The sequence below is a fragment of the Cynocephalus volans genome, chromosome 3 (assembly GCF_027409185.1).
Source record: "Cynocephalus volans isolate mCynVol1 chromosome 3, mCynVol1.pri, whole genome shotgun sequence".
Taxonomy (NCBI): domain Eukaryota; kingdom Metazoa; phylum Chordata; class Mammalia; order Dermoptera; family Cynocephalidae; genus Cynocephalus; species Cynocephalus volans.
Window position 1 is genome coordinate 17,720,702 of NC_084462.1, and position 11,473 is coordinate 17,732,174.

General features: G+C 43.1%; 1 protein-coding gene across 9 annotated transcripts in view; it reads right to left on the minus strand.

The window, feature by feature from the left end:
* Window positions 1-11,056, minus strand: part of IQCE (IQ motif containing E) — a 60,577-nt gene extending 49,521 nt beyond the window's left edge. For all 9 annotated transcript variants that reach the window (XM_063089370.1, XM_063089373.1, XM_063089366.1 and 6 more), the window contains exon 1: window positions 10,810-11,056. In XM_063089370.1, the coding sequence (XP_062945440.1) occupies window positions 10,810-11,043 (234 nt within the window). In that variant the 5' untranslated portion in view covers window positions 11,044-11,056. The remainder of the gene's footprint in view (window positions 1-10,809) is intronic.
* Between the last annotated feature and the right edge of the window lie 417 nt (window positions 11,057-11,473).

Sequence of the window (11,473 nt, forward strand, 5' to 3'; positions counted from 1 at the left end):
ATCAGCCACTGACTTATTAGATTTTTGATGCCATTAAACAGGTGATATTTTAAGGTATAAACAGCATATGAGAATTATAGAGAGAAGTTTTCATTTAACGAAGTATATTAAAATGACATACAAAATTTAAGAAGGAAGACGAGAAATTAGATATACATATTAAGTGGAATATCAGAAAAGCCAAGTCGATAGCCTGCGTTTTAGGCATCATAAAGGATGTAACTACCAATAACCAATGAGAACCTGCTGAAAACTGCTGAGAAAAGTAGCAACGTTTTTTGTAAATACTTTTCATTATTACATGCTCTGAATAAAGTCTTGAAAACTTTCTCAATGACTTGATATTTCAACTAAGGAATGAGATTTTATGTGTAGTGAACAAAATAAAGTGATCTTATCCTCACTACTGTTTTCTCCCCCAATCAGTCCCCTTCAAACTTTGCTACTCTCCAGCCTGCCAGTTATAAGGGACAGAAGAAGTAAAATACAGTAAATATCTGAAATCACAGAACAGCCCAAGGATCCACCCCTTTAGTCAGCAGCATGCGACCATGCACAATTTTCAAACAAACAAGCAAAAAACCACATTAATGGCCAATTCATTCTACCTTCTTCAAGTACTATCCAAGGCGGCCACATATTTCTACGCTAAATTAAATTCATTTATCCTGTGTCAGGAATCTGTGGGGCATTGGCTGACCAGCAGTCAGCTGTGGGAGAATCCAAGAAGACCTGGATTAGCAACTTGGCTCCACACCAGCTGTGTGATGTTGGTCACACCCTCTGAGTCTCAGCTTCTGCATCTATCCAAGGAAAACACATTCTCCTTCCTCACTTTTAAAAGCATTAAAAAAAAAAAGTGTGTGTATATATGCACGTGTGTGTGTGCATACATATATACATATATACACACACTAATTAAAACACTGAGAAAAAAAGACATAGAGTATCCAAAAAGAGATCCAGAAACATGGGAATTCATATATGATAAAAGTGTGAAGGAATGAATTAATCTAGGAGGGTGTTTTCCAGAATGGTGGGGTGAGGAGCTTGGAGGACCGTATCCTCAACAAACAACTATTTAACAGAGAAAATTATAACCAATAATTAATTTGAAGTTTCTGGAAATTGACCTAAAGGCGTAGAGTGATGAAGAAAGATTAATTCAAGAAAATCTACAAAATCTGGGTAAGAACTGTGAGAATAAGCAGCATATGAGCCATGACTGCTCCATAGTAGCAGAAAGCAGCAGGCAGAGCAATCAATATTTAACAAAGCCCAAAAGAGCCTTCCTCGGGTCAAAGCCAACCTCAAGGAGCAGGGAGGCTGCCTGTAGGAAGCCACTTAAGAACAGAACATGGGGTGGACTTGGAAACATTCCCCATGCCACACAGAGATCAACAAAAGGTAGAAACCCCCTCTGGTACGAGGAGCTTCAGCACAATCTCTGACCAAAAACTGGCTGGACAATCAACTACTCTGACCCAAGAGCAACTCCTAGAAAGCTAGACTTAAAAATATAATTACACACATCCCTGGAAGCTTGAGAAACTGTGTGAATGTCCAGTGATGCCCTTTCAGGAGAGACCAGACAGGTAAAACCCAAGCTCCTAGTCCCTGGCTGAACAAAGGGCAAAAACATAAACTTCTGAATTGTGATAGTAGCCTCTAAGCCACACACATGTCCAATGGTAAAGGGTAAAAAATCTAACTGGCCAAGGGGCTTGAACACAACCTTTGACCAACTAGTGGCTTATGTGAGCCAAGGGTAACCCGTAGGTAGCGAAGCTAAGAGATAAAGACATGGAAAAAAATGGGCAAGGAATCAGAGGCTATACAATGTGGGGGAAACAGACTTCACAGTTAGTTCAGCCAACTCACTAATCAAATAAATGAACAACCAAGCAAACAACATCAAGCTCCTGGAGGAGAGAACAATATCCAAAGTTGCTGCAATACAGTATCTAAATGTCTAGTTTTCAACAGGAAAATTATGAGACATACAAAGAAACAGGAAAGTGTTACTGAGGGGGGAAAAAAGTGGGCAATAAGAACAAGGGGCCCAAGATGTTGGACTTAGCCAACAAAGACATTCAAAGCAGCCATTATAAAGATGTTCAAACAACTAAAGAAGACCATGTCCAAGGATTTAAAGGAAGGTCTGATGACAAGGTGTCTGCATATATAGACTATTAACAGAGATAGAAATTATAAAGAGAACCAAATGGAAATTCTGGAGTTGAAAAGTATAATAACTACAATGAAAAATTCATGAGAGGTCAGCTTACCAGCAGATTTGAGTTGACAAAAGGTAAAATAAGCAAACATGAAGACAGAGCACTAGAGATTGTGCAATCTGAAGAACAGAAAGAAGAATGAAGAAAAATGGAGTCTCAGAGAAATGTGGGACACTATCACATGCACAAACATACATGTACCAGGTACCAGAAGGAGAGAAGAGAGAGAAAGCGGCATGTGTTAGTTTTCTAGAGTTGCCATAACAAAGTACCACAAACTGGGTGGCTTAAAACTGAAATTAATTGTCTCACAGTTCTGGAGGCTAGAAGTCCAAAATCAAGATGTTGGGAGGACCAGGCTCCTAATGGATAGAACAACTAGGCAGAATTGGCAAAGTAGCAAGGTTTGGACTGGACAGGGTATGGTAAAAAAAAAAAAAAAGAAAGAAAGGAAAAGGATAAACAAAGAATTAAGACTTGAACAATATTATAAACCCAACAGACATTTATAGAACACTCCGCCCAATAACAGAAGTGCACATTAAACATAAACCATATGATAGGCTGTTGAAACAAGGCTCAATAAATTAAGAGACAGAAATCATACAAAGTATGTTCTCTAAACACAATGGAAATTAGAAATCAACAAAAGAAAAAGTTCGTAAATTCCCAAATGTGTGGAAATTACACAGCACATTCCTAAACAACCAATGGGTCAAAGAAGAAATCACAAGGGAAATTAGACAATATCTCAGATGAATGAGTATTTAAAAAAAATCAAAGTTTATGAGATATGTCTAAAGCAAGGCTGAAAGGGAAACACACAGCTATGTCTATGTTGAAAAAGGTCATGTCAAATCAATAACCTAAACATGCACCTTAAGAAACAAAAGCAATGTTTAGAGGACAATTTGTAGCTCTGAATTCCTATAATAAAAAAGATCTCAAGTCAATAATCTAAATTCCCCCTTCTAAGAAAACTAAACCCAAAACAAGTAGAAAGAGGAAAACAATAAAGATTAGAGTGTAAAGAAATGAAATAGAAAATAGAAAAACAATAGGAAAATCAATGAAACCAAAAGTTGGTTCTTTGAAAAGATCAACAGAATTGACAAACTTTAGCCAGACTGACCAAGAAAAAAAAAACCTGAAGACACTAAATTACCAAAATAAGAAATTAAAAGGAACACCACTACTGACCTTATAGAAACAGAGAAAAGCCCAGGATCACATGGTCTCACCGGTGAATTCTACCAAACATTTAAAGATAACACCAATCCTTCATAAATTCTTCCAAAAAATAGAAAAGGAGGTAATACCTCCCAATTCATTCTATGAGGCCAGTATTATCCTGATACCAAAACCAAAGAGATATCACAAGAAAAGAAAACTATACGCCAATATTCCTTGTTAATACATATGTAAAAATCCTCAACAAAATACTAGCAAACTAAATCTGGCATCATACAGAAAGGATTATACCAAAAAAAAAAAAAAAAATCACAGCACAACCAAGTAGGATCTATATCAAAAATCAAAAGTTGGGGCCGAGCCCGTGGCGCACTTGGTAGAGTGCTGCGCTGGCAGCGCGGTGACGCTTCCGCCGCGGGTTCGGATCCTATATAGGACTGACTGGTGCACTCACTGGCTGAGTGCTGGTCACGAAAAAAACGACAAAATAAATAAATAAATAAATAAATAAACATGGTTATTAAAAAAAAAATCAAAAGTTGGTTTAACATATAAAAATAAGTCAACGTAACACACCATGTTAATAGAATAAATGGCAAAAATCATATGATTATCTCAAAAGATGTAGAAAAGCACTTGACAAAATCCAATACCCATTCATGATAAAATACTCAACAAACTATAAAAAGAATTTCCTCAACCTAATAAATGGCATCTACAAAAATCCAGAGCAACACATACTTACTGGACAAAGATTGAATATTTTCTTCCTAATATGAGAAACAAGACAAGGATATCCTTTCTCATCACTTCAATTAAAATTATACTGGAGGTTCTAGCTAGGACATTAACACAAGAAAAATAAACAAAAGACATCCAGATTGGAAAGGAAGAATTTAACTGTCTCTGTTCACAGACAACATGATCTTCTATACAGGAAACCCTAATTAATCTACTTAAAAACTGTTAAAATTAATAAACCAGTTCAGCAAGTTTGTGGGATATGAGATTTGTATAAAATATCAATTGTAGTTGTATATACTAGCAATAAACAATCTTAAATGAAATAAAGAAAATTCCATTTACGATAACATAAAAAAGAATTAAATACTTAGGAATAAATTTAATAAAAGAAGTGCAGGCTTTGTACAATGAAAAATACAAAACATTGTTGAAAGAAATTAAAGATCTACACAAATGGAAAGATATCCAATGTTCATGGACTAGAAGACTTAATATTTTGTAAAGATGGCAATACTCCCTAAATTTTTTTTTTTTTTTTTGTCTTTTTCGTGACCGGCACTCAGCCAGTGAGTGCACCGGCCATTCCTATATAGGATCCGAACCCGCGGCGGGAGCGTGGCTGCGCTCCCAGCACCGCACTCTCCCGAGTGTGCCACGGGCTCGGCCTGCAATACTCCCTAAATTGATCTACAGATTCATCATTATCCCTATCAAATTCCAGGGTTCCCCCCCCAGAAATTGACAAGCAGCTCATAAAATTCACATGGCAACTCAAGCGACCCAGAACAGCCAAAAGAATCTCAAAAAAGAAAAGTTGCAGGACTCACACTTCCTAATTTCAAGCTTATTACAACGTTATAATAATCAAGACAGTGTGGGTACTGGCATAAGGACAGACATACAGATCAATGGAATAAAACTGAGAGTCTAGAAACAAAACTCTTACATTTATGGTCAAACAATTTTTGAAAAGGGTACAAAGACTAACAGGGAAAGAACAGTTTTTTCAATAAATAGTGCTGGGACAACTAGATATCCACATGCAAAAGAATGAAGTTGGACTCCTCCCTTACAGCATACATAAAAAATAACTCAAATAACTCAAAATGGACCATAGACCTAAATGTAAGAGATAAAACTATAAAACTCTTAGAAGAAAACATATAAATCTCTGTGACTTTGGATCACGCAATAGCTTCTCAGATGTGACTCTAAAAGTACAAGTGATGAAAGAAAAAAAGGGGAAAATAGCTCTCTCTGCTCTGCCATTTTCTGCCTTGTGAGACCCCTGGGTCACCGTCGCCACCACCAAAGCCTTCACCAAATGTGTTCCCTGGACTTTTGACTTCCCAGCCACCAGAACTGTGAGTACACAACAGTCCCTGGCACAGTAAACCCTGCAAATGCTCCCTTAAAGGCTGTGGTAAAGCACAAGAACTGCATGAGAGATGGCTCTATGGACCCTGTGAAGACACCAAGTAAACTCCCTTCTTAACAGAGAGAGCAAGCTTCAGGCTCAGAGGCTTACACTGTCAATAAAATCTAGCTAAAATTTATTATCCCCTCCCCCCCCAAAAAGAACTAACAAATGAGGAAATAAAAAGCAAGAAAATAAAGACAACCCACAGAATGGGAGAAATTATTTGCAAATCATATACATAAATAACTCTTATAATAATAAAAACACAACCCCATTTTTATTTTAAAAATTTATTTCTTTTTTTTGGTTTGAGGAATTCTCTTTCTTTTTAAAAAATTTTTATTGAATCATAATTGATTATACATATTTTGGGGGTTCAATGTTGAGATATGTTGATCAAATCAATATTACTAGTATATATATTGTTACAAATCATACCTATTCCTTACGACCCTTGCCCAATCTCTCCCTATCCCTCTCTCCCTCCCCGCTACCCCCTCTAATTACCCTAGATTTCTTCTCTCCTTCTGAAAGAGTAATGGTTACTCTGTTGATCTGTTGCCTAGATATCTGTCCAATGCTGAGAGGTGTGTTCAGGTCCCCCAATATTATCATAGAGCAGATGCTTCTTCGGTCACTCTGGAATGGGCTTTGTGAAGAGAGACACCCTCTTCTTTTCTTTGGTCTCTGCTGGTGACTCTCCTTGTGTCAACGCACTCCAGTGGCTGGCGGACCATCTATGTGGTGGTTTTGGCATCTAGCTGCCTTTGCAGCAGCCATGGTTGTTATGGTGGCTGTGGTGGGCCATCCACATGGAGGTGATGTTTTTGGCATGCTCCTTGGTGCTGGTAGTGTGCCTGGTTGTGGGGGGGGGGGGGGTCCAGTCCCTGTCTGCATGCCTCGGGCTCCTGGGCAGGCCCCAAGGCGCTGACAGTGTGCCTGGTTGTGGGAAGGGGTTCCAGTGCCTGGCTCCAGCCTCAGGTCCCCAGGCAGGCCCTGAGGTGCTGGCAGTGTGCCTGGGCAGAAACTAACTTTCTGTCCTCTGCTTACTTCTAAAGTGGGGGAACTTCCTGTTGGGAACAGTACTTGAGCTCTGTGGTTGAGCTAAATTATTGCTTTGCTGCTGTTTCCCTAGGGAAGGTTTTTTGTGCAGCTCAGGTTATAATGGTTGACTTTATAGGTACTTCTGGCTTTCCAGAGACCTAGTGCACCTGGGTTGTGTAGAAACTCTGATCTGGGACTGAATCTTTTCATCAAACTGCACCCCATGCAATTCTATATTCCTGACCAGTCTCCTCTCAGTGGTCCTATGCTGATTGGGAGGCTGATCAGCTGTCCTTGCTGTGTCCCAGTGTTCCTCTGGTGGGCTGGTTTCCCCCACCACCTGTGCTGCAAACACTTCCCATGGGATGGGCCGTGCGCTGGTCCCTTGTGATGACTCACTGGCCTCTGAGTGGCTCCCTCTTTTTAGTTGTTGTGGCTGCTTGCTCCTATGTAGGTCCACAGGATCCCTATTAGTGGTCTTGCTGGCCTGGGGGCCACCAAGGCCCTCTTTTTCCCTGCTGCCTCCAAGCAACTCCATTCGAAAAAGCTGCAGCTTTTGTCGGCTCTTGCTCCGTGTGCACATCAGCTCCAGCCTTAAAGTGGATGTGGCAGGGCCGGCGCGTGGCTCACTGGGTAGAGTGCGGTGCTGATAACACCAAGGCCACGGGTTCGGATCCTATATAGGGATGGCCGTTTTGCTCACTGGCTGAGCGTGGTGCTGACAACACCAAGCCAAGGGTTGAGATCCCCTTACGGGTCATCTTTTTAAAAAAAAAAAAAAAAAAAAGTGGATGTGGCAACAAATGGTCGGAGCAGTTTTTTCTTTCTCTCATCGTGGCTTCCCCCGCATTCGTGCACTCTGCAGATCTCTCCTCCTCTTCCCCTGAGCTCTAGCGGCCCCAGCTTGGCTGTCGTTGCTTTTTTATAGTTGTAAATTGGTTGATTTGTGGGAGAGAGTGACACTGGGGACCGTCTATTCCGCCATCTTACACAACCGCATTTTTAAACGGGCAAAGGATCTAAATATATATTTCTTCAAAGATAAACAAATGGGCAATTAGCACATGAAAAGATGCTGTATGAATACACCAAAACTACTAAATTGTACACTTTAAATGAGCGAATTTTATGGTATATGAATTATATTTTAATAAAGATTTTTTTGAAAAAAGAATGAGTTAATCCACTTGGAGTTAGGACAACTGGCTGGCCATTTGGGAAAAAAAATGTTGAACGCTTCCTTTTTACTTTATACCAAAATAACTTTAAATGGATTAAAGGTTTATATGTTAAAAGAAACCCTGAAAAGTTAAACAAGATACAGGTGTCTAGCTACCTAGAATGAGCCAGCACTGACATAACCTATTCTTTCTCTGACTCTGGACATTCCTAGCAACCAGATCCAATCAGACAAACTTGTGGATGAAACAGAAGACTGACAAAAATGTGCGTGAATTTGAAAATCTTGATTTTATTTAGATGGAAGAGGGATAAATGCCTCATATACTTTTTAGTTTTCAGAAGGAATTCCTTAAAGCAGCTACAGGGTTTCATAGGAGGGCAAAACCCAGCATGTCTGCCTACTTAGTCCCTTAGTACATCTCCTCAGTTTCATTCCTCGAGTTCTGAGAATTCTATTTGTTGGAGTTTTATGGAAGAGAAAATACAGACATCTGATGATGTTTAAAATAAAGGCGGGTGGGTAGGCCTGAATTTGGAGTCCAAAGATCTGACCTCAACTCTAAATGGTTACATGAGTTTCTCCAGTCTCCCTTCTCTGGGGCTTGCATCTCGTTTTGCAAACTGCAATTGGAACAAGGCCTCCCTTGCAGCGTTGTTGTGAGATTGGAGAAGAGATGAGAGGAGGATAGCACAGTGGTTGTGAGCAAGAGGTCTTGAGTAGTAAAGCACATGACACACAACCTTACAGACAGTAAGCTCTTAATGCTCTTCTTATCTTTTCTAGCAACTGAGAACCCCTTTACAAAAGTTGGCTCCTAACTCATTGGTGACCATGCCTAGTTTTCACTTCACCCCTGTGGGTCTTCACTGTGGTCAGCTGGGCCTGCTTATAGCCATGGCTGGTGAGCTCCCTGGCACATAGTAGGTGCTCTTAAAGGTTACTGAACAAGCCCAGAGGAATTCTATTCTTAGGGACTTGGTGAAATGGATGAACTGGACAGAGTCCCTGCCCTCAAGAGGTTCTTGTCTGATTTAGGAGCATAAATAGAAGCTCAGCAGAAAAACCACAAGTTAGGTGGCTTGGGCTACGGGCTGAGAGTTTCCTAAATGCCAAGAGAGCTTTGCACGAGTCTCTCCCACAAGACTGAATTCCTTGAGACCAAGGTACCAGATCTTTACTTGTTTTCGTGTCCTCAGAGTCTAGTACAGGGCTTGACATGTGTAAGGTGCTTAATAAATCTTTATTATATGCAAGAATGTTCATAGTAACATTGTTTCTAATAGCAAAAAAGTGAAAGCCTAAAAGAGTAAAAGCAGGAAAATGAATAAAACAGGGTTAGAATTTTAAAAATTATGTTCTTGAAAATGTGCGGGTATGGGAAATGCTAACAACAAAGTAAATGGCAAAGGTTGCAAAACAATATAACATGATCTCAATTTTAAAAAGTGTATGGAAAAAAAGATGCATTGGAAAAATATTAAAAAGGAATACACCAAATGTTAACTGTGGTTTTCTGTAGGTGGCCAGATTATTGTAATTTCCCAAATTTTCTATAATGGGCATGAATTATTTTTATAATCACAACACAAGCAGTATTTTTCTCAAAGATGAGGGAGGAGTAACCTAGGGCCAGTGTAGACAGGCAAGTCCTCCAGATGGGGCAGGACTCGGTGCCTTGACGGACAAGTAGGAAACTTCAGCTGCTCCAAGTTGGCCAGCAGCACCGAGCCCCTACTCTGGGTAAGCTTGGTGCAGCCCTGCTGAGCTCTGCAGTTTCAGTGAGAAAAAAGCAGTGAGCACAGTTCTCTTGGTGTGAAACCTTCCAAAGGCTTCCCTACACCCTCAGTAAAATCCAAATTCCTTGCATGGCCTGCAAGGCTCTCCATCACGAGGCCCATGCTCTCCTTCCATCCACTCTCCTTTCCCCCAACGTGATCCCAACGGCTTTCTTTCAGTCCCTTGAAAACACCACACTTTCCCACCTCAGGACCTTTGCACGTGCTGCTCCCTCTGCTCTCGATCTTTACCAGGTTGCCTCCTTGTCTTGAGATCCAGGGCAATTGTCAACATCTCAGAGAGACTGTTCCCAGCATCCGATCTAAAGCAGCCCTCTCCAAACCCCACTTCCGTTACATGGGCCTGTTTTATTTATGCATGGTACTTTTCACTTTCACATTTTTAAATGATCTTAATTATCTGTTTATTGCCTTGTTCTTCCCCCACTGGAATGCTGCTTATTCACATTTATATCCATCACAAAGCAGGCGTGTACTTGGCCAAGAAACAAACCGAAGGACGAAGGACGAACAAACCGACAACCCATTTACTCTTACCCTAGGGGCTCAACTTGGGCATCACTCCTCCAGAAAACCTCTGAGCAGGCTGGGTTCCCAGAGCCTGGGGCTTCCTCTTTCACACCCCAATTGTTTGGGGCCAGCTGGCCGGTGCGTGGCCCCCGGCCTCGATTCGGCCCGGGCTCCGGGGTGTCTCCAGCGGAGCCGCCCCGAGGCACTTACACAGTGAACTCCCGACACCCGGTGGGCCACGGCCGCACACTCAAAGGCGCTGTGCAGCGAGGGCGCAGCGTCCAGGAGGGCTTCCTGGAAGCGGCGGCCTCTGCAAGGACGGGCGGGATCTGGAAGCGGCTGGGGGCGCGGGGGAGGCAGCGGCAGCCGTCCGGCCGGGCCCCACGCGGGGCGGGGGCCTGAAATCCGCTCTTATGCGGTAACAATAATGGCAGCTGTTACTCGGCGGCCGCCGGCTTGCGCCCTCCGTCCTCCCACCCCGGGCCAGGCCATCGCGCGAGGCCCCGGAGCTCGGGGGGCGGCGGGGACGTGAGGAGGTCTCGCGGCCGCCCGGACCCACAATCCCGGGGCCGCCCCCTCGGCCGCCCGCCCGCCAGCTCTGCGCCCCTAGCCCCGCGGCCGGCCCGTCGAGCGTGCACCGGCGAGTGCAGGGGGCAGCGAGGGAGCCCGCCGGCCGGTCCTTACCGTCTCTGAGGCCTGCTCCCCGGTGCCCAGGGACATAGTGGCGGCTCTGCCCGGCCGCCCCTCAGTGCCTCGGGAACAGCCGTCTGAGTCCTGGGCTCCGCGGGCCTCCCAGGCTGCCAGCAGCCTCTGGGCCTGCCCGCGCGACGGCGCGCGACCCCGCTTCCATGGCAACCGCGCCGCCCGACCCGCCGAGCCCCGGATGTGGCCTGCGCCTCGCGAGCTCGGGGCGACCATGCGCCTGCGCGGAGGCCGTGGACGCTTCGGGACCGACCGGAAGCGCTCCAGAAGTTGTCCAGGCAGAGCGCGAGGCTGAACGGAAAAAAAGGGCAAACACTGTAAAAAGGGCTCCCCTTAACAGTTTGTAAAGTGCATCTACCGCCCTTATCTCATATAAGCTTCTCGATAAGCCTGTGAGCTGTCACCCTATGGGATTAATAAACAGCAGGCAAAATAAATATTTATTAGTTGATGCTGGAAGAGAGAAATGGTTGTCCAACAGCACAGGCAATTATTTCTGAACGCCTGCCATTTAGAAAATTATCGTCCTTAATCTTGTATCTTAGGCTCTTGGGTTCGGAGCTAGCCACAAGACGATAAAAAAAAAAAAAATGAAGAGTTTGTACTGCACTCAATATGAAGGTCTTTAGGCGCATTTGGCTCCAAT